Here is a 23,249-nt window from a genome sequence, read left to right as displayed (position 1 = left end):
CTAATCTGTTTCTAGACATTATAACAATCATGTGTCTTAGATTTAAGAGAGGAGAAGATGTTTCCTTCCAACTTAAAATATTCAATCCTGTTGTGCCATAAGCATATTTTTAATTTCCACACATTGCATTCTAACTTTTGGTTTAGAAAATACGATCAGAGAGCTAGAGAAGGCAGTCCTTTGACTCCAGAGGAAACTGTTCACAGTATATTGTTTTAATGTGAATGGTACTTCCTAGAATTCTGTAACACTGGTATTTTTCCTACTACAAACACTTAGAAATGCTAGATATACTAAGGCAAACATTCTTTCAAAGGCATGGCTACGCTTACCATACAGTAAGGAGCCAGGAGGAGAAAAAAAAGTCTGAAATCCAGAACAGTCAGCATGTTCTAAAGTTGTTCTTGCTCTGAGTGAAGGAAGGAATTACCAATCTAAATTAGTGACTTGAGTTTTATTTTAGCACACTGAGGGACAGGATATGAAGCCTTAGGATCTTGAGAGGTAGTGAGATGCAACTAAGAACCCCTCATAAAGCCAGGACTCTGAAAGGGCAACACCATTAGGGAAAGGGTGATCTAAAACAAATCAACCCACTGGCAAGAAAGTTTGTCTATCTTACTCTGGAGGGCTGAGGGTTAGAGAGTAGAGAACTCTCCTCCAAGAATTTATAACCTTGTGAGGTATGGGATTCAAATTTATAACTCTTCAAAATTAGGTCTCATTAGGTGATATCCTTGAGTTACCTGGCGGAAGTAAACACAAACCCCTCAAAAGGGATACAACCTCAACTCGGTACTTTTTAAAAAGATTTTTTTATTTGAGAGAGAGAGAAAGAAAGCACAAGCAGGGGATGAAAGAGAAGGAGAAGGAAAAGCAGACTTTCTGCTGAGCAGGGAGCCCAATGTGATGCAATGCAGGGTTCCACCCAGGACCCCAGATCATGACCTGAAAGAAGGCAGACACTTAACTGACTGAGCCACTCAGGTGCTCCCTACTCAGGGCATTTAGAATTCTCATAAAGAAAGTTCCGCTAATGATATACTTGTGTGTGTGTGTGCGTTTTAAGATTTTATTTATTCATTCATGAGAGACACAGGGCGAGAGGCAGAGACATAGGGAGAGGGAGAAGCAGGCTCCCTGCGAGCCCGATGTGGGACTCAATCCCAGGACCCTGGGATCACGCCCTGAGCTGAAAGCAGATGCTCGCTGGTTAAGCCACCCAGGCGTCCCTAATGATGCACTTATAACCAAAATTATTGAGAAATGAAATGACAGAAATTTGAACTTGCAAAACAGACAAACCTTTTCAATAGCAGCTCTACTCAAAACCACGTGTACTAGAAAAAGAAAGCTACTGAATATGGACTATTTCAACAACAGCCTCATTGAGTATTAAATTGAACACTGGCTTATAAAGTCTAACCAGGGCCCTACTTCTGATCTCCCACCCTAAAACCACTCTATGACAAATGCTTTTCCAAGTTTTTTCAAAACCCAAGTGCTCAAACTACTTGGGGAGTTCATTCACCTAAATCCATTTGGTCAGTGACTCCCTACCCTTGCAAATTTCTAATACACTCAGTTTTGTCTTTTCTTTTTCTTTCCTTTCTTCCTTTAAATTTTCTTTTTAATCACAACTGACTTTTTTTGTGGTATCTTATGAGAGGCTTAAACAGACCAAAAAACACTTGAGGAAATAATCCACTACAAGTAAGAATCAGCAGCCACAACAAATAACAGGATTAGGTGCCCAAGAACCTCACATAAAAGAATTAAATATGATTAAAACTATAGCACTTGGATGTTCTGTAAGGCCACTGTGAACAAAGACTGGACTTCAATTTTGAATTCCTTCAGGTCTGTACTTATTTGCAATCATGCTACTGTATACACTGGTCATTTTTCCTGTTTTTTAATCTCTATTTGTTGAATTCTTCCCCATCCCTTAAGGCCTAGTACAGATATTACCTCCTCCAGAAAGTCTTGATTCCTTTAATCAGCCATGGTTGCTCATTTTTATTAATTCCTATAACTTTTTGTATCTCTTATGATAGTCTCCATTATTTTGTTTTATATAGGAATTATGTCTGCCTCCCGCATTCCTGCCAAAGGTAAATTGCTCAAATTTTGTAGGACACCATCAAATACTTATCCATTGAAAACACTTGAGACAGCATGACCAAGCTCCACAGCAATGGGGTCAACACCAATACTTTATTTTATTTTATTTTATTTTTATTATTAGTTTTTAACCAATACTTTCTTTAGATTGTTAACAACAAAAAATAACCTGATCAAAAGTTATACAGTAGAATGGCCATAGAAGCCGTGCCAGAATTAGATGATGTTCTAAAGACAGATATCTCCATGCTGAACACTACACTAATAATAATCACTTGTATGTCATAAATTGTTAATTGTCTTAATATCTATTATTTCATTTTAACCTTTACAACATCCTCTAAGGTAAAGAATATTATCTTCATTTTATAGATAAGAAATATGAGGATCAGAGAGGTCTGAGGTCACATGGCAAAATCAGGGTATACTAGACCTAGAAACAAATTCTTATGTTCAAACTTAAGTTCTTTTCACTTTCCTGAATTACCTTTCCAAAGCACCCAACCCCATCAAGCTTTAGCAAGGACAACCTTCTTCCAGAGCTGGTCCTATCTAAACTGGTTTCCCTATGACTTACCTGCCATTCATCACCACCATAACAGAACGGTTGTTGACTTGATTGTCATTTTGATGCCTTTTCTAAAATTACACAAAAAAATGTTAAAGAAATTGGCAAAGAGCAAATAGCATGTAAAAGGTTAATAAATACTACTCAATGTAGTTCTCTTTATTTATAATTTTCCTTTAGCTTCCAAGCCTTTCTATCACTAAAACCAGGGTAAGAGGTTGGTTGTCTCAGAGAAGCTGGGAAAAGAGTTCAGAGAAAGAACCCAGAAAGAAGAGACAAAATCTTGGCTCTGAATTTCAAAAGCCAGAGCCTGGGGGAAGGAGAACAAACAACTTAGTCAACACCACAGAGGAGAGAATAAAAAAAATGATAGACAGGACTAGAGTCTCACACACCTTGGTAGGAGCAGGGAAAGTTAAGAATTCTCAAGCATATGCCCATCATAGTCAACATACAGAAGCTTCTACAGTAGATGCACTAAGGAAAGAGCAACAGAGGTCTTCTATTCAAAGACCAAATAAAAGGGGGACAAATACAAGGCATGTCCTGATGCTCACATAAATCTTCTACTTCCAGTTGAGATTACTCCCTGGGAAAAAGGCAGGACTAGGAAGAGGGCAGAAAGAATCTTGAATTTGTCAGCATGTGTATCTAAAGAAATGGAGTTCTAACTCAGGAGTAACTGGGTTATTCTGAATTGGCAAATTTAGCTTTAAGCTCTCATTAAAAAAGTTTGGGAGGGTAGGGTAGTAGTTGTGAGATAGATTGAGTTTAGTTATAGAAAAATAAAGTTAACATTTTTGCACATCTGAGTTGGGACTAAAATTTCAACCACTACATGGCTAATTCTGAATTTAAAAGAGTTGCAGAGTTAAAAAGCTAGAGGAATATCAAGCTTGTAAACTTTGATCTAAAAATCTATCCTAAAAGAAAAACAAAACAAAACAAAACACGGAAGTTCCTTGACTTTCCCTGGAACTTGTCCGTCTAGCTGGTCTTCTACGACCCAGCAATTGCACTGTTGGGGATTTACCCCAAAGATACAGATGCAATGAAACGCCAGGACACCTGCACCCCGATGTTTCTAGCAGCAATGTCCACAATAGCCAAACTGTGGAAGGAGCCTCGGTGTCCATCGAAAGATGAATGGAGGGATCCCTGGGTGGCGCAGCGGTTTGGCGCCTGCCTTTGGCCCAGGGCGCGATCCTGGAGACCCGGGATCGAATCCCACATCGGGCTCCCGGTGCATAGAGCCTGCTTCTCCCTCTGCCTGTGTCTCTGCCTCTCTCTCTCTCTCTGTGACTATCATAAATAAATAAAAATTAAAAAAAAAAAAAAAGAAAGATGAATGGATAAAGAAGATGTGGTCTATGTATACAATGGGATATTACTCAGCCATTAGAAACGACAAATACCCACCATTTGCTTCGACGTGGATGGAACTGGAGGGTATTTTGCTGAGTGAAATAAGTCAATCGGAGAAGGACAACATTATATGGTCTCATTCATTTGGGGAATATAAATAATAGTGAAAGGGAATAGAAGGGAAGGGAGAAGAAATGGGTAGGAAATATCAGAAAGGGAGACAGAACATAAAGACTCCTAACTCTGGGAAACGAACTAGGGGTGGTGGAAGGGGAGGAGGGCGGGGGGTGGGGGTGAATGGGTGACGGGCACTGAGGGGGGGCACTTGATGGGATGAGCACTGGGTGTTATTCCGTATGTTGGCAAATTGAACTCCAATAAAAAATAAATTTATTATTAAGAAAAAGAGGAAAAAAAATAAAAAATAAAAAAGAGGGAAACAATAAAAGTAAATGTTCTAGAAGAAAAAAAATTAAAAAAATAAAAATCTATCCTAACAAAATGAGAGGACACTCTTAGGGAAGCTGGAGGCAGGTCAATAGGTCTGACTTCCCAAATCCCACTAGTAGGCATGGTCCTGGGGCCTCACCTGGCCTTCTATAAGGAGCAAAGGGGATGCCAAGCAGCACTCACTGGGAGCCAGTTTCTCCCTCCAAAGCCAGGAAAGGAGTTGGCCTCTGTTTATGACCTAAGGTGTTCTAAACCCAAGGGGTTCCTACTGTACATATCTGATGGAAGTGAAAGTTGGAAATAGGGAGAGTTAGAGAGGAGAAGGGGATGTGGAAAGGGAAGAAGAAAACTAAGAACAGGACAAAGAGGGAAGAGGGGACAGGAAGAGAAGATGAATATAAAAATGGGAGAAGGGGGAATGGAGGAAGAAAGATGAGAGCAAACTCGGAGAAAGCCAAGTGAAGGAAAAGGTGGGTTATTAAAAAGGACCTGGAACCTGCTGGGGATTTATCCCAAAGATACAGATGCAGTGAAACACCGGGACACCTGCACCCCAATGTTTATAGCAGCAATGTCCACAATAGCCCAACTGTGGAAGGAGCCTCGGTGTCCATCAAAAGATGAATGGATAAAGAAGATGTGGTCTATGTATACGATGGAATATTACTCAGCCATTAGAAATGACAAATACCCACTATTTGCTTTGACGTGGATGGAACTGGAGGGTATTGTGCTGAGTGAAATAAGTCAATTGGAAAAGGACAAGCATTATTGGTCTCATTCATTTGGGGAATATAAAAATTAGTGAAAGGGAATAAAGGGAAAGGAGAGAAAATGAGTGAAAATATCAGTGAGGGTAACAAAACATGAGAGACACCTAACTCTGGGAAATGAACAAGGGGTAGTGGAAGGGGAAGTGGGCAGGGGGTTGGGGTGACTGGGTGATGGGCACTGAGGGGGGCACTTGGTGGGATGAGCACTGGGTGTTATGCTATATGTTGGCAAATTGAACTCCAATTAAAAAAAAAAAAAAAAAAGGAGCTGGAAGGAAGCCTGGGAAAGGGAATAAATAGTGGCAATGGAAGACAGAGAAAGGCCTCACACTGCCCCTTTCTGGAAGACAGAGAAAGGCCTCACACTGCCCCTTTCTGGCCATGCATAGACTACAAATCTTGAGGCTCAGGGAATTACATTTTCTTCTGGGATGGATAAGAAAGCAAGGAAAGGAAACATCTCTTTCCATTCAGTGCTTCTTCCTTACACTAGGTAGTTTTGAGAAGTTTTTTTGCACTCCCCGCCCGCCCCCCCGCCCCAAACTAGGTAGAGTGAAGGACTAGAAGTCAAGGAAGCCATTTCACCATGTCATCGATGGCATCCTTCACTGCTGTTATGGACAGCACCACCAGCAGGGGTATCACAGTTGTGTACCATGCCAAGGAGGAGATCTGGGGAATCAACTGTGAGAGGGAAAAAGAAGAAACTCTGGTCAGAAAGTTTAAAGGACAATATATTTCCTCCCAGCATCACACCCCCCACCTCTTTCACCGCCACAGGTTCCTAATAAATTCAACTATCCTAGTTGCTTTCCATTGTTTTGGAAACATAAGCAATATAAGTAAATATATAATAGAGAAGTAAATATAGGTAAACCTCTCTAAGAAAAGACGAAAGAATAGGAGATGATAAGTTGCCACCTATCCGTCTTAAACTCCACTACTTTTGTCTTGACAGCAAAGGGCTATTTATTTCTCCTCTGATAATAAATGTTCTGGTGAAAGGTAGGGTAAGAGTGCACTTCGGAAAAGAACATCCCCTCCCTCATCCCTTAGCATAAGGGAAAATGAGACAATCTTTCCCTCACTAAATTGGGCTTACCCTGCCCTGCTTCCTTGCCCTGTGCTGGTACTTTTATGTTCTAAACCATTCCCTTTCTCAGAATTCCTGCATGTTAACTTTCTCTCAGGGAGGCTGGGACAATGAATGAGAAATGGAGTTGTAGTTGTGGTTGGGGTGAAGAGTCTGTGACCTCCTGTAGTCAACCTGAAGAGTGGACATGGAGACATGATGAGGGAGCTCCACTTCACTGGGATTCAGTGACCTTTTGTCCTTCCTCTTATAGAGATTGTTTCATCCTGCCTAATCCTGACCTATTCTATTGGACTGTCATGACACTCCAGTCCATCCACTTGCCTGTTACCTAAAGAGACATTTCTTAGTTTAGGGAGGAGAAGAACTGATTACACAATCAGATCCCAGAGGTATTGATAAAATGCTCTGTGGAAAAGATCCCAAAAGTTAATACCTGTAGGAATAGCAAAATGAGGAAATATGCATTTGCAAGTCTCTGGAATTGTTCGAATAGGTTCAGAGGCAAAAAGTTAAAGACATTATATCTTGAGGTCTTGATGGTATTGTTCTGTGAGTGAAAAAAAAACAAAAAACAAACAACAACAAACCCAAGCACAATTAGAAGAAAAAAAGACCCCATCTCCCACTCTTAACAAAAAGCTCCAAGACCCACTCCTTGAAATAGGGAAAAGCCACAGTTCTTCCACCATGGGGTGAAGGGGAGGGTGGGAAGAAGTGTTTGTCCCGGACTTTTCTTGGAGACCTAGAGAATGCAAAGAAGGCAAGGCTGATAAATATGGGATTTTTTTGAGGCACAGAGTTCTTTGTTTATTGATACTATTAATAATAATGATAATAAAATCAACAATAAAAACTTACATTTATTGAATACTACATGCAAAGCATTGTTTTTTTTTTTTTTAAGATTTTATTTATTTGTGAGAGACACACAGAGAGAGACAGAGGCAGAGACACAGGCAGAGGGAGAAGCAGGCTCCATGCAGGGAGCCCAACATGGGACTCTATCCCGGGTCTCCAGGATCACGCCCAGGGCCGAAGGTGGTGCCAAACCACTGAGCCACCTGGGCTGCCCACAAAGCATTGTTCTAAAACATTTTATATGTAGCAGTTTATTTATTCCTCACAATAACCCTATAAAGAGAAGACTATATGATTGCTTTTTAAGGATAAAGAAACTGAGGCACTGAGGTTATTTGCCAAAGACCACATAGTCAATTGCAGAGTCAGGACTGTGCTGTCCTGGGTTCAAGTTCACTTGTATAGCTATCCAAATGCCTTCTTATCATAGAATCAGAGATCTTTCAGTATTATCTTACCTCTCACCCACTAGTCCTTCTCAGTCCTAAATAGTAGGCAAGTCTGTCATTTTTACTAGCTCTTTTCCAGAGCTAAGAAGTTTTTCTAAGCCTGGCAAATTCAGTTTGGTCTGCCTTTTCATACTGTTTTCAATACTGAAGGATGTCAGATGCCAAAAACAAATTACTCTTTCAACTTTAGGCCACTGGGGGTTCCTACACTGGTCCCTGTCATCACTGTGAAGTCACTTGCCTTTTAATTGTCCTGAGAAGGTCTGAATAGTTTTGGTTTACATCTGAGCTATGATTTTGTTGAGTGAAAATGGGAACTTGCTACCTCCTCAATCCTAATCTCAAGATGTTGACAGGGTCATTTTACTTTCTATCCTTGAGTCTTCAATAATTTGACTTAAGACATCAGAGCTTAAATATAAGAGCTCAAGAAAAGCAAAAGAATAAGACCAAACAATTTCCTAAGGACAGGGCTTCTCCCCTACCTCCTCCATCTATAAGGCCAAAACAGGAAAACCCCACATGCAGTCCTAAAGTTTAGATACTGCTCAAGTATTAAGAATCTTGCTGGATTGCCTTGGGAAAGCATCAGAGACCTTCTCCTGGAGAACCAAAACCATTCAGTCTTAAGGCTAAAACTTGCCTAAGAGGGCTAGCTAGATAGGCTTTTTAGTCAAGACTTACCTGTCTATTTCCCTAAGGAAGAGAAGCTGGTCATAGAGCTTATTAGGAATTTAGAGATCCAAGCTACAACTAAGATTTCCTTGGTGTCTTCTCTATGATTTTCTAGTTAATAATCAAACACTATAGATTTCTCAAGGCTTGCTCTGCTCACAGCCCTATTCTGGGCTATCTTAGTAGAGGCTGGAAATAAAATTAAATAAGGTTTCTCTCAGAGAAGCACATAGGTCTGTCTTGAATGAAGTTCTAACTAAATGATCTCTATCGGCCCTTCTAACCCTGACAAAATGTTATCCTAACATAGAAATAGTTTTCTTTGATCATGAGATACTCTGAATTTGTCAGCTTCTAAGCCCAGATGGTTCTGATACTTGGAACCAAAGACCATTTTTGATCTTTTGCCTGACTGAAGCACCTGGCCTTCACTACTGATTTTCCATTTGATTTCATAACTAATTATCATATTTCAGATTTCTACTCACTTGGTAGCATTTGTTTAGCAAACAAAGGTAAAAAAGCCTTGCTGATTTTATCTCAAGATAGAAATATCAGTACTTCTTTACTAACTTGGCAACCAGAGTGTTCTGCTCTATTCTTTAATGTCAAACCAGAAACAATATCCAAAGAATGTAGAACATTCTGCTTAAGTATGAATTTCTTCAGTGTTTAGTTTATTTTTTGGCAGAGCTATAAAATGTAAGCATGATAGAGGTGGTGGATTTTGGTTTGGGCTGTTTGTTTATTTATTTAGATAGTAAAACCTGACCATTGGCTAAATGGGGGAATAGAGAAGAACATAAGGTCAAAGTTGTAATGGGAATCAGAAGTTAGGGGTTGGGAAGAGGAAAAGAAGTAGGAATGGAAAAAAGTAGAGAAATAGGAGGAAAATTAGCAATGGGCCATGGAAATTAAATGGTTGTTAAATACATAAGAAAAGGTCAGATCTGCTTATTTATTCAGCATATATATATATATATATTTTAAATTTTTATTTATTTATGATAGTCACACAGAGAGAGAGAGAGAGAGAGAGAGAGAGGCAGAGACATAGGCAGAAGGAGAAGCAGGCTCCATGCACCGGGAGCCCGATGTGGGATTCGATCCCAGGTCTCCAGGATCGCGCCCTGGACCAATGCGCCACCCAGGGATCCCCTATTCAGCATATATTTATCAAATGTCATTTATGTGCCAAATATTGTGATACAAACTATGGATACAGAGATGAACAAACTTGTACCCTTTCTTCAAGGGTCAATGGTTTCCTGGAGAAAGAGAGAGAACATTATTCACAACTATATCTAACTCCTACAACCACCATGTAAGCTGAGTTAGGCTCTTTTCATAAATGAGGAAACTCAAAGGATAGAGAAGTTAAATAAAACATGCCTAAAGATGCAAGTTTAGTAAGGAGTAGAGTTGTGCTCAAATTCAGGTCTGTCTGATTGTCAAAACCTAGTTTTATTGCACTATAGTGCCTCTCACACATGTCTAGAAAATAGAAAGGGGGAAAGAAGGGGTACCTGGGTGGCCTTCGGCTCAGGTCATCATCCCTGCAGAGTCCTGAGACTGAGCCCTGCATCAAGGCTCTCTGCTCTGTGGGGAACCTGCTTCTCCCTCTCCCTCTGTCTGCTTCTCCCTCTGTCTCTGCCTGCTTCTCTCTCTCCCTCTAGTTCTCCTTCTCCCTCTGCCTGCTTCTCCCACTCACTCTGCTTTTCCCTCTCCCTCTGTCTGCTTCTTCCTCTCCTTTTGTCTGCTTCTCCCTCTCCCTCTGCTTGCCATTCTACTTATACGTGAGCTCTCTCTGCTAAATAAATAAATAAAATCTTTTGAAAAAGGAGGGGGGAGAAAATCTGTTCCCATGGCCATACCCTGAACACTGTTATTATCCAGAACCTAACTCAGAAATCATAAACTAATGTCTTACAGAGACTACAAATATGTATAGTTATGTATGTATTTATATACCTATAGCTATAGATAGATAGAGCTGCACATGCACAAAATAATGCATATAAAAACATTGCTTGCAACTGTAAACAACTGGAAACAACCCAAAAGTCAATTTTAAGAAACTGGTTACATAAACTATGCTATATTCTACATAGGAAATACTGTGCAGGTAAAGAAAGAAAAGAAGGAAAAACATCTATTATGAAAATATCTTCAGGAGATATTGTTAAGGTTCAGAATAGTGTAGGAAAGTGGATTTATCTGCACAAAGAAACACTGGTGACTATACAAGAAAGTAACAAAAGTAATTCCCTACAGAGAGCAGATAAGGCCAAGGATGGGTGCTGGAGTATGAATTTTAAATATCTGTCTTTCTTGAGTTATTAATAAAAAAGTGAAAAATAAACAATCTGAAAATGCCCAATAGAAAATGGACAAAGAGATAGTTTCCATAAGAAGAAATACAAAAGGTTAATTAACATGGAGAGATTATTGAACTGACTTGAAATTAAGGAAAGACAGATAACAAAATATCTTGGGGTCCTGAGATGGACCTCAGCAGGGAGTCTGTTTCCCCTCCCTCACCCCACCCCCTCTTCCCACTCTTACATTCTTTCTCTAACATAAACTTATCTTTAAAAAAAAGGATATATTCACACAAATATGCCAAAATATATGTATAGTGGAGTTCATTCAGAAACATTTATCATAGAAAAAAAAAAGAAGATTATTATTTTTTTGAGGGGGTGCCTAGATATGAAGGGAAGCATTTTATTTTATTAAGATTTATTTGTTTTAGAGAGAAAGAGTGTGTGCGTGAGCCAAGGGAGGGGCAGAGGAAGAAGGAGAGAGAAAATCTCAAGCAGACTCCGCCCTGATGTGAGGATCAATCTCACAACCTGAAGATCATGACCTGAGCCAAAACCAAAAGTTGGACACTTAACTGACCAAGCCACCCAAGTGCCCCTGAATGGAAACATTTAAAATGTTCATCAATAGGATACTGGTAAAATAAACTAAGGTATGTTGAAAATAGTGGAAAACTATGCCACTGTTAGATCTGTATGTATTGCCATAGATGTTGAAGTAGAAAAATATTGTTGAATTATTATTTCATTTGTTCAAGAAAAAGTCACAGTATCTCTTTTCTAGAAGTTATATATGAAACTCCAAATCTGAATATATTCTCTCATGAGCCTAGGTCACTAGAATCAATTTTGGTTTCTGATCCCTCACTATACCAGCTTGAAAAAAGTAGAATCTATGTTGTAGGATCTACATATACGATGAATTCTTGTCCCAGTCACAGAAGGGAATATTAGAGGAGAATATCAGCCTCCTTCCGAAGTAACTAGAGGCCTGATACTCACAGGATATCCAAACACAATGTTGAGTTCTCTGCTGTTGGCTTGCAGATATCTCCCTTGTTCTGAAAAAGAAGAGAGAAATAATGAGAGGGATAACCCTCTATAGATCAACCTGGGATGCTGGCTGCAGGACAAGAAGCTGTTGACAGGTTTTGTACCATGAATGTCTCTAGTAATCTAGATTATGTTTCCACAGACAACAGGATGGCTGTACCAATGTTACTGCTAAACATAGAAACCCAAGACCTCTTCAATTAGTCAATTCCAGCACCTTATTTTAAGGTATCTGAGATTCTTTCCAAGGCAGCTTTTCCTAAGTCTTGCTTAATGAAATTTAAATCAATATATCATTATTAGGCATTTATTGCATAGAGGCCAGGGTGTTTGATGCTATGGGGGGATAAAAAGATGAGTAAGACACAGCCCCTGATTTCAAGGGACCTGCGGTTTTGTAGGAGTGAGCCTGATAACTATAACACATGACAAAACCATCACATCAAAACGCTTTGTTCATTCAGAACAAAAAGATCTATTGATAGAATATATTTTAAAATATATTAAAATATATTTTAAGGTTTTTCAAAACACAATTATGGGCTCACTATTTGTAACAGTTCATAACACCTATGTGTTTTATTTTAACCATCTGAGTGGACATGAAGTAGTATCTCATTGTGGTCCTGATTTTCATGTTCTCTAGTGACTAATGATAATGTTGAGTATATTTTCATGTGCTTATTGAATATTTATATATTTATTTATTTTAAAAATATTTTAATTTATTCATTCATGAGAGACAGACAGAGAGAGAGAGGCAGAGATGCAGGCAGAGGAAGAAGCAGGCTCCATGCAGGGAGCCTGAGGTGGGGCTTAATCCTGGGACTCCAGGATCATGTCCTGGGCCAAAGGCAGGCGCTAAACCACTGAGCCACCCACGTATCCCCTATTTTATATATTTATATAGTTTTTTTTTTGGAGATATGTCTCTTCAGATTCTTTGCCTTTTTTTAAACTGGGTTGTTTTTTTTTTAATTTTTTTAAATTTTTATTTATTTATGATAGTCACAGAGAGAGAGAGAGAGGCAGAGGGAGAAGCAGGCTCCATGCACCGGGAGCCCGACGTGGGATTCGATCCCGGGTCTCCAGGATCGCGCCCTGGGCCAAAGGCAGGCGCTAAACCGCTGCGCCACCCAGGGATCCCTAAACTGGGTTAATTATCTTTCTATCACTGAGTTATAAGAGTTCTTTACATATTCTGCATAGAAGTCACTTATCACATATATGATTTGCAAATATTTTTCTCTTACTCTGGTTTCAAATGTCATTTTTATAATGTACTACATTATAATGTATTGAATATTATTTAGATTTTCTATTTGTTCCATTGTTCTACCCATCGTTTAAATTATGTAACTTTTTAAAAATTAGTTTCCGGGGTAGAATTTAATGATTCATCAGTTGCATGTAACAGCCGGTGCTCATTACATCAAGTGCCCTCCTTAATATCCATCACTTAATTACCCCATCCCCACTACCACCTCCCCTTCAGCAACCCTCAGTTTGTTTCCTATAGTCAAGAGTGTCTTATGGTTTGTCTCTCTCTGTTTCACCTTACTTCTCCTTCCCTTCCCTTACATTCATCTGTTTGTTTCCTAAATTACACATGAGTGAAATCATATAGCATTTGTCTTTATCTGACTTATTTCACTTAGTATAATATCCTGCAGTTCCATCTATGTCATTCAAATGGGAAGATTTCATTCTTTTTTATGGCTGAGTAATAGTTCAGTGTGTGTGTGTGTGTGTGTGTGTGTGTGTGTCTTCTTTATCCACATCTTCTTTCATTCATCTCTTGATGGACATTTAGGCTCTTGCCATAGTTTGGCTATTGTGGACATTGCTGCTATAAACATTGAGGTACATGTGTCCCTTCAGATCACTATATTTGTATCCTTTGGATAAATACCTAGTAGTGCAATTCTGGGTCATATGGTAGTTCTATTTTTAACTTTTTGAGGAACTTCCATACTGTTTTCCAGAGTGGTTGAACTAGTTTGCATTCCTACCAACAGTGTAAGAGGGTTCCCCTTTCTCTGCATCTTCATCAACATCTGTTGTTTCCTCATTTAAGCCATTCTGATCAGTGTGAAGTGGTATCTCGTTGTGGTTTTGATTTGTATTTCCCTAACGCTGAGTGATGTGGAGCATTTTTTCATGTGTCCATTGGCCATTTGTATGTCTTCTTTGGAGAAATGTTTGTTTAGGTCTTCTGCCCATTTCTTGACTGGATTTTTTGGTGTGTTGAGTTTGATAAGTTCTTTATAGAATTTGGATACCAGCCCTTTACTGACAAGTCATTTGCAAATATCTTCTCCCATCCTATAGGTTGCCTTTTAGTTTTGTCAACTGTTATCTTTGCCGTGCAAAAGCTTTTTATCCTGATGAAGTTCCAATAGTTAATTTTTGTTTTTGTTTCCCTCGCTTTTGGAGATGTGTCTAGCAAGAAATCGCTGTGGCTGAGGTCAAAGAGATTGGTGCCTATGTTCTCCTCTATGATTTTGATGAATTCCTGTCTCACACTTAGGCTTTTCATCCCTTTTGAGTTTATTTTGATGTATGTAAGAAAATGGTCCAGTTTTATTCTTCTGCATGTGGCTATCTAATTTTCCCAACACCATTTGTTGAAGAGACTGTGTTTTTTCCATTGGATATTCTTTTCTGCTTTGTTGAAGATTAGTTGACCATAGAGTTGAGGGTCCATTTCCAGGTTCTCTAGTCTGTTCCATTGATCTATGTTCTGTTTTTGTGCCACTACCATACTGTCTTGATGATTACAGCTTTGTAATAGAGTTTGAAATCTGTAATTGTGATGCCTCCAGCTTTGGTTTTCTTTCTTCAACATTCTTTTGGCTATTCGGGCTTTTTTCTGGTTCCATACAAATTTAAGAATTGTTACAGTTCTATGAAAAATGCTGATGGTATTTTGATAGGGATTGCATTGAATGTGTAGATTGCTTGGGTAGCATAGACATTTTCACGATAGGTAACAATAGTTGATTCTTCCAATCCATGAGTTTTTCCTCAAATTTCTTTCATAAATGTTCTACAGTTTTCAGAGGACAGATAGATACTTTACCTCTTTGGTTAGGTTTATTCCTCAGTATCTTATGGTTTTGGGTACAATCATAAATGGGACTGATAACTTGATTTCTCTTTTTTCTGTCTCATTACTGTTAATGTAATATAAACAGTATTTACATTACTGTTAATGTAATGTAAATGTAACTGCATTTCTGTTAGTGTATAGAAATGCAATTGACTTCTCTGCATTGATTTTTATCCTGTGATTTTGTCAAATTCCTGTATCAGTTCTAGCAATTTTGTGGTGGCACATTTTGGTTTGCTAGAGTATCATGTTGTCTGCGAAGAGTGAAAGTTTAACTTCTTTGCTGATTTGGATGCCTTTTATTTCTTTTGTTATCTATGTTGAACAACAGTATGGAGAGTGGACATCCCTGCCATGTTCCTGACCTTAGGGGGAAAGCTCTCAGTTTCTTCCCATTGAGGATATTTGCTGTGGGTCTTTCATATATGGCTTTTTTCTCCCTTTTTCTTATGCACTTTATTTTTTATTTTTTAAATATATAGTTTATTTAAAATCAATTTGCCAACATATAGTATAATACCCAGTGCTCATCTCATCATGTGTCCTCCTTAACACCTATTACCCTATCCCTGAACCCACCTTCCCTTCTGCAACCCTTTGTTTCCCAGAGTTAGGAGTCTGTCATGGTTTGTCTTCCTCTTTAATTTATCCCCCTCTCAATTCCCCCTCTTCCTCTATGGTCCCTTTCACTATTTCTTATATTCCACAGGAGTGACATTTGTAATTGTCTTTCTCGGATTGACTTATTTCACTCAGCATAAAACCCTCCAGTTCCATCCATGTCAATGTAAATGGTAGGTATTCAACCCTTCTCCTGACTCAGTAATATTCCATTGTATATATGTACCACATCTTCTTTATCCATTCATCTATTGATGAATACTGTGGCTCCTTCTACAGTTTTGCTATTGTGGACATTGCTGCTATGAATACCGGGGTGCATGTGTCCTGTTGTTTCACTACATCTGTATCTTTGGTGTAAATATTCATATACAGCTTTTATGATAGTAATGTATGTTTCCTCTATTCCTACACAATGGAGAGCTTTTATCAAGAAAGGATGCTATATTTTGTCAAAAGCCTTTTCTGTATCTGTTGAGAAGATCATATGGTTCTTATCCTTTCTTTTATTAATGCGGTGTATCACATTGATTGATTTGTGAATGTTGAACCACTCCTGTAGCCCAGGAATAAATCTTGCTTGGTCATGGTGAATAATCCTTTTAATGTACTGTTGGATCCTATTAGCTAGTATCTTGGTAAGAATTTTTGCATCCATGTTTATCAGGGATATTGGTCACTTTTTTAGTGGGGTCTTTGGTTTTGGAGTCAAGATAATGCTGGCCTCATAGAATGAGTTTGGAAGTTTTCCTTCCATTTCTCTTTTTTGGAACAGTTTCAGAAGAATAGGTATTCATTCTTCTTTAAATGTTTGGTAGAATTCCCTTAGGAATCCATCTGGCCCTGGACTCTTGTTTGTTGGGAGATTTTTGATTACTGATTAAATTTCTTTGCTGGTTTATGGGTCTGTTCAGCTTTTCTATTTCTTCCTGTTTCCTTTTTTTTGGTAGTTTATATGTTGCTAAGAATTTATCATTTCTTCTACACTGCCTAATTTGTTGGCATATAATTGCTCATAATATTCACTTCTATTTTATATCTTCTATGTTGGTTGTGATGTCTCTTCTTTCATTCATGATTTTATTTATTTGGGTCCTTTCTCTTTTCTTTTTGATAAGTCAGGCTAGGGGTTTATCAATCTTATTAATTCTTTCAAAGAACCAACTCCTAGTTTCATTGATATGTTCTACTATTCTTTTTATTTCTATATCATTGATTTCTGCTCTAATCTTTATTAATTCTCTTCTGCTGGATGTAGGCTTTATTTGCTGTTATTTTTTTTTAGCTCCTTTAGGGTATAAGATTAGGTTGTGTATTTGAGACTTTTCTTGTTTCTTGTGGAAGGCCTGTATTGCTATATATTTCCCTCTTAGAACTGCTTTTGCTGCATCCCAAAGCTTTCGAACAGTTGTGTTTTCATTTTCATTTGCTTCCATGTATTTTTAAAATTCTTCTTTAATTTCCTAGTTGACCCATTCATTCTTTAGTAGGTTGCTCTTTACCCTCCATGTATTTGTGATCCTTCTAAATTTTTTTTCTTGCAGTTGCTTCAAGTTTTATAGCATTGTGATCTGAAGATTATGCAGAGAGTGATCTCAATCTTTTTGTACTGGTTGAGACCTGATTTGTGACCCACTATGTGGTCTATTCTGGAGAATGTTCTATGTGCACTTGAGAAGGATGTGCATTCTGCTGCTTTAGGATGAAATGCTTTGAATATATCTGTTAAGTCCTTTGGGTCCAGTGTGTCATTCAAAGCCCTTGTTTCCTTGTTGATCTTCTGCTTAGATGATCTATTGCCATGCATGGGGTGTTAAAGTGCCCTACTATTATTATATTATTATCAATGAGTTTCTTTAATTTTATTATTAATTGGTTTATATATTTGGCTGCTCTCAAGTTAGAGGCATAAATATTTGCAATTGTTAGATCTTCTTGTTGGATAGACCCTTCAACTATAATATAGTGTTCTTCTTCATCTCTTGTTACAGTCTTTGGTTTAAAATCTAATTTGTCTCCTATAAGGTTGGCTACTCCAGCTTTCTTTTGACACTCATTAGCATGATAAATGGTTCTCCACCCCCTCACTTTCAATCTGGAAGTGTCTTTGGGCCTAAAATGAGTCTCTTGTAGGCAGCATATTGATGGGTATTTTTTTGTTGTTGTTTTTTGTTTTGTTTTGTTTTTTACCCATTCTGATACCCTATGTCTTTTAATTGGAGCATTTAGTTCATTAAACTCAGAGTAATTATTGAAAGATATGAATTTAGTGCCATTTTATTTCCTGTAAAGTCACTGTTCATGTAGATTGTCTCTGTTCCTTTCTTGTGTCTGTTACTTTTAGGCTCTCTCTTCACTTAAAGGATCCTTTTTAATATTTCTTGCAGGGTTGGTTTAGTGTTCACAAATTCTTCTAATTTTTGTTTGTCCTAGAAACTCTTTTTCACTTTTTCCATTGTGAATGACAGCCTTGCTGGCTGCATATTCTTGGCTGCGTATTTTTCCCATTCAGCAATTTGAATATATCATGCCAGTCATTTCTGGCCTGCCAGGTCTCTGTAAGACAGGTCTGTTCCCAGCGTTATGTGTCTACCCTTGTAGGTTAAGGACTTCTTGTCCTGAGCTGCTTTCAGGATTTTCTCTTCATCTTTGAAATTTGCAATCAGCACTACAAAATGTTGAGGTGTAGACCTATTTTTGTTGATTTTGAGAGGGTTCTCTGTGCCTCCTGGACTTGAATGCCTGTTTCCTTCCTCAGATTAGAGAAGTTCTAATAATTAATCTTTTGTCTGTTTTTCCCACTTCTCATCTTCTGGGACCTCTATAGTATGGATAGACATTATTTGCTGGGTCACAAAATAGTTATATATATATTTTTTAAGTAAGGTCCACACCTAGCGCAGAGCCCAATGCAGGACTTGAACTCACAACCCTGTTGTTTATGGACATTATTTATAAGTCTCCCTTCATGATCTAATAGTTTTCTTTCTCTCTTCAGTTTTCTTATTTTCTATCTTCTGTATCACTGATTCACTCTTCTAATTCGTTCATCCTCATTTTTATGGCCTCCACTTGGGACTGCATCTCAGTAATAGCATTTTTAATTTTGACCTGACTAAATTTTAGTTCTTTTATTTCTACAGTAAGGGATTCTCTAGTGTCTTCTATGTTTTCAAGCCCAGCTAGTGTCTTTATAATCATTGTTTTAAACTCTAGTTCAGGGGTACCTGTGTGGCTTAGTAGTTGAGTGTCTGCCTTTGGCTCAGGCCATGATCCCGGGGTCCTGGGATTGAGTCCTGCAGCAGGGTCCTCACAGGGAGCCTGCTTCTCCCTCTGCCTATGTCTCAGCCTCTCTCTGTCTCTCATGAATAAATAAATAAAATCTTAAAAAAAAACCCTCTAGATGTTCAAATACCTTACTTATATCCATATTGATTAAATCCCTGGCAGTGAGTACTACCTTCTGTTCTTTCTTTTGAAGTGAATTTCTCCATCTCATCATTTTGTCCAGAAAAGTAGAAAGATAAAAAACAATAATAACAACAGAAAATAAAACAAAAACAAACAAAAATACTAGACCCTGAGTGTGTTTTGGTCTGCTTGTTAAAAGAAATTAGATCCCAAAATAAGAAAGTAAAACTTACATATATATAAAAATAAAATACAATTAAAGAAAACAAAAAATAAAAAGAATATAACGTATATATAAAATAAAATTTAAAAATAATTTAAAAAGAACCGAATAAATAGGAAAATAACTGAAAAATAATGCTGCAAGACTAAAGAATAAAAATACAAAGGATGCCATATACTATTTTATCCAAAAGCTGAGGTTTTGCAGCCCTCTGTGATGAGTAAACTTGGTACTATCTAGTTGTTTGTGCTGATCTTCTCATGGAGGAGCCTGTTGCCCTTATTCACCTTATTCTCAGGTGGAATTGCCTTATTGGAAATGTGTCTCTCTTGCACAGAGGCTAGGCTTAGTGTAAGCAGCTCTGGATTCCACTAGTTCACTATGTAGCCTGTTTTGCTCTTTTGCTCCTCTCAGCACCAATGGGCAGGGTGAACATGGAAGTGTCCCACTTTCTAGCCCTGAGCTGGAAGTTCGCACCCTCCATTCTTCAGTGAGCCCTCACAGAAAAGCAATTAATCACTTTTGTCTCCCTGGTTTCCATCAGAACTCTGTGTTCACCTGACCTGTGACTTAATGTTTTGATCTCAGGCACACGACCGAATTTCAAAACTCCAAATTTCATGGATTCCTTTGGTGCAGACTTGTGCTGTTCCTCTGGGGGGAGGAAGGAGGATCTCACTACCCTCTGCCTTATGCTGGATCCTTCCCAGGAAGGAAAGTGAAGTGGGGTAGAATCTCAGGTGTGACAGCATGGTCTCAGGATCCCCAGATCACAAGAAGTTGGGGGGTACCTAGTGGAACAGAGTGCCCAGACATAGGAGTGGGGAAGCCATCTGAAAACAGTAAGTCTAGGTGCCAGCTTTCTGCTCTATGTTGCCATAAACTGGGAACTGCTGCATAGTCATGCACCCACTTTCCTGGGAAGGATCTAGCATAAGGCAAAGGTAGTGAGACCCTCCTTCCTGTCCCTGGAGGAACATCCCTCACTGTAGGAGACTTGTAAAATTCCCAATTTTGCACTCCACTGCTTGTAATACTTCGTAGTAGCCTCTGTAAGCAGGCTCCATTCTCTCCACCATATCCTCAGCTATATCACCGCTGATTCAAGTCTCCACACTTCCTACCTTCTAAAAGGTGGCCACTTTTCTGCTTATAGACTTACAGCATTTCTTTTCTAGATCTGTGATTGGTTTTCAGGTGTTCAGAATGATTTGGTAACTAGCTGTATTCAAGGGATGAGACAAATTTAGAGTCCCCTTACTCCTCGGTTATCTTAACTCCTCTCCATTTTTTTTTTTAAGAGAGAAAGGGAGGACAGAAAAGGGGAGGAAGAACCCTAAGCAGGCTCTACACCCAGAATGGAGCCCAATGTGGGGCTTAATCTCATGACCCCGAGATCATGACCTGAGCTGATATCAAGAGTCAGATGCTTAACCAACTAGCCACTCAGGTGCCCCTAAATCATGTAACTTTTTTTTTTTAAGATTTTATTGATTTATTCATGAGAGACACAGAGAGAGAGAGGCAGAGACACAGACAGAGGGAGAAGCAGGCTCCACGCAGGGAGCCCGATGTGAGACTTGATCCTGGGTCTCCAGGATCATGCCCTGGGGCCGAGGTGGCGCTAAACATCTGAGCCACCTGGGCTGCCCTAAATCATGTAACTTTTAATACAGGATAGCAAGTCTTGTTTAAAGACTTCTTGGCTCTTTTGTTTATTTTCTCTTCTAGATCAACTTCAGAATAATTCTATCCAGTTCCGTTGAGATTGGGGTTTTGATGAGAGATAAAGACAGAAAATTGTATTCACTAGAATTCTGGGGATGAGTGAAAGTAGGTTATTAGATGAGGCAGAACTATGTCCCATGAGAGAAATAGTCAGCTCTGGGAAACTACATCGCATTTTATTTGAATTCCTGTTAGTTAACACTTAGTGCTGTATCAGTTTCAGGTATACAATATAGTGATTAAACAATTCCATATATTCCGCTAATGCTCATCACCAATTTTACCCATCCCGTACCTACCATCTCTCTTGTAACCATCAGTTTGTTCTCTATAGTTAAGAGTCTGTTGCTTGGTTTCTTTTATCTCTTTTTCCCCTTGCTTATTTGTTTCTTAAATTCCATATGAGTGAAATCATATGGTATTTGTTTATCTCTGATTTATTTTGCTTAGCATATCTGGCCTCCATCCATGTCACTGCAAATGGCAAAGATTTCATTGCTTTTTATGGCTGAATAACATTCCATTGTATATGTATACCACATCTTCTTTATCTATTCATTCATCAGTGGACTCTTGGGCTGCTTCCATACCTTGGCTATTGTAAATAATGCTACTATAAACAAAGGGATGCATGTATCCCTTTAGATTGGTGTTTTGTATACTTTGGGTTAATATCCAGTAGTGCAATTGCTGGATCATAGACTAGTTCTATTGTTTTTGAATGAGCCCTGTTTAATGCAGGGCTTGAACTCACGACCCTGAGATTGACACCTGAGCTGAGATCAATAGTTGGACTCTTAACCTACTGAGCCACTAAGGTGCTCCAGGGTAGTTCTGTTTTTAACTTTAAGGAATCTTCATAATGTTTTCTAGAGTGACTGGACCAGTCTGCATTCCTCCTAACAGTGTACAAGGATTCCTTTTTCTCCACGTCCTCGCCAACACCTATTGTTTGGATCACAGACTTTTGAAAAATTGCTGAGGAGATTTTACGGCAATGATAAGGCAGGGACTTTTATGGTTTGTCATGTAATCTCCTCTGCTCTTCTGGCCATCAGCAAAATTTACTAAACATCATGATGTCATAACATGAGTAAATTTCTTACAGAAAATACCTATGTGGCCAAAGTCTGCACATTGGGCAATACAAAAATAGAGAATTATGAGGAAGTTTAGGGATTTGCACAAATTATAGGAAAAGTGAAACGGGGATGTCCAGTTACTTTTACCCCAGGATTTGAGAGATTATAAAGATTAAGTAGGAAGGAGCTGACATTTTTGCACTACTAGTCCCCCACTTAGTGACATATTATAAATCCCTGTGAGGAAGATAGACAGTTGTTGGCGTACCTCTGGGAAGCCATTCTTTTTTTTTTTTTTCTTAAAGATCTTATTAATTTATTCATGAGAGACACACAAGAGAGAGGCAGAGACATAGGCAGAGGGAGAAGCAGGCTCCATGCAGGGAGCCTGATGTGGAACTTGATCCCGGGACTTCAGGATTGCGCCCTGACAAAGGCAGGCACTCAACTGTTGAGCCACCCAAGTGTCCCTGGGAAGCTATTCTTTTGTGCATTATGATCATGTCTGTATAGTTATGTTGCTAGCAATACATATGAGTCTTCCTTGGGCTAGGTTTCCCATCCAGCTATGCATCTTGTAGTATGTTCTACTGAACTAGTGCATTTCTTTCTTAAGGTTTCATTCTAGTGATTACTAGGATTACATGAACAAAGATGGGCAGAGTTGAAAAGGAACTGATAGAATCTTTTGTTGTGCATTGTTTTGACTAGTTAGTAGCTTATTTACAACCTTGTGATACAAGAGCTTCAGCTAACCATTGTGGCATAGGTTACCCAAAGAAGTGGAAGATGTATGGCTCAGATAATTTAGTCACATCTAGGATTTAGAACTGCTAGTTGGCCCTTGCTATTTGTGCAGGGTCTTTTTTAGGGTCCCAGTAGCTGTCTGATTAGGGCAGAGTATCAGGGCAGTGTTGGTGTTTCTACCAGTGTTAAGGTTATTCAATCCCTGAGTAGGCTAATCTACTATGTTCATACTCAATCAGTTTAGGCAATGATAAGTGAAATCAGTCTCCCCCATGACATTTGCCCCTCTAATCATACCCAACAGATCAGCATAGCCTCTCCATTTATTAAAAATATTATTTTAAAACTCTTCATAAAGTTCTAATATTTTCTTATTGAATCTTACATTTCTTATCAAATTTAATCCTAGTTTTTACTGCTTATTTTTTAATTTACAAAGGTCTAACAGGTTTTTCCAGCAATTTATCTGGGTGTAGCAGACTAGTCTCTCTAAGCCCCCCCAGCCCCAAAGATGTACATGGAGTCCAGGCTCTGTACAGCAACTTAATACAAACCTCCCTGTTTGAGAGTAAAGTAAAGCAGGTAGATCC

At 38.7% G+C, this 23,249-nt stretch overlaps 1 protein-coding gene across 5 annotated transcripts in view; it reads right to left on the bottom strand.

Moving 5' to 3' along the window:
- Positions 1 to 23,249, bottom strand: part of LOC112649895 (phospholipid-transporting ATPase FetA-like) — a 123,538-nt gene that overhangs the window by 60,893 nt on the left and 39,396 nt on the right. For 3 of the 5 annotated variants that reach the window (XM_025432442.3, XM_025432445.3, XM_025432443.3), the window contains 4 exons: positions 11,685 to 11,743; positions 6,810 to 6,923; positions 5,866 to 5,964; positions 2,702 to 2,763 (listed from right to left, as the gene is read on the bottom strand). In XM_025432442.3, coding sequence (XP_025288227.1) covers positions 2,702 to 2,763; positions 5,866 to 5,964; positions 6,810 to 6,923; positions 11,685 to 11,743 — 334 coding nt within the window. The remainder of the gene's footprint in view (positions 1 to 2,701; positions 2,764 to 5,865; positions 5,965 to 6,809; positions 6,924 to 11,684; positions 11,744 to 23,249) is intronic. The other 2 variants (XM_025432444.3, XM_025432446.3) reach the window with 2 other exon arrangements.

This window comes from Canis lupus, chromosome 11 (genome assembly GCF_003254725.2).
Source record: "Canis lupus dingo isolate Sandy chromosome 11, ASM325472v2, whole genome shotgun sequence".
NCBI classification, from domain to species: Eukaryota; Metazoa; Chordata; class Mammalia; order Carnivora; family Canidae; genus Canis; species Canis lupus.
This window is presented reverse-complemented; position numbering and strand designations above follow the sequence as displayed.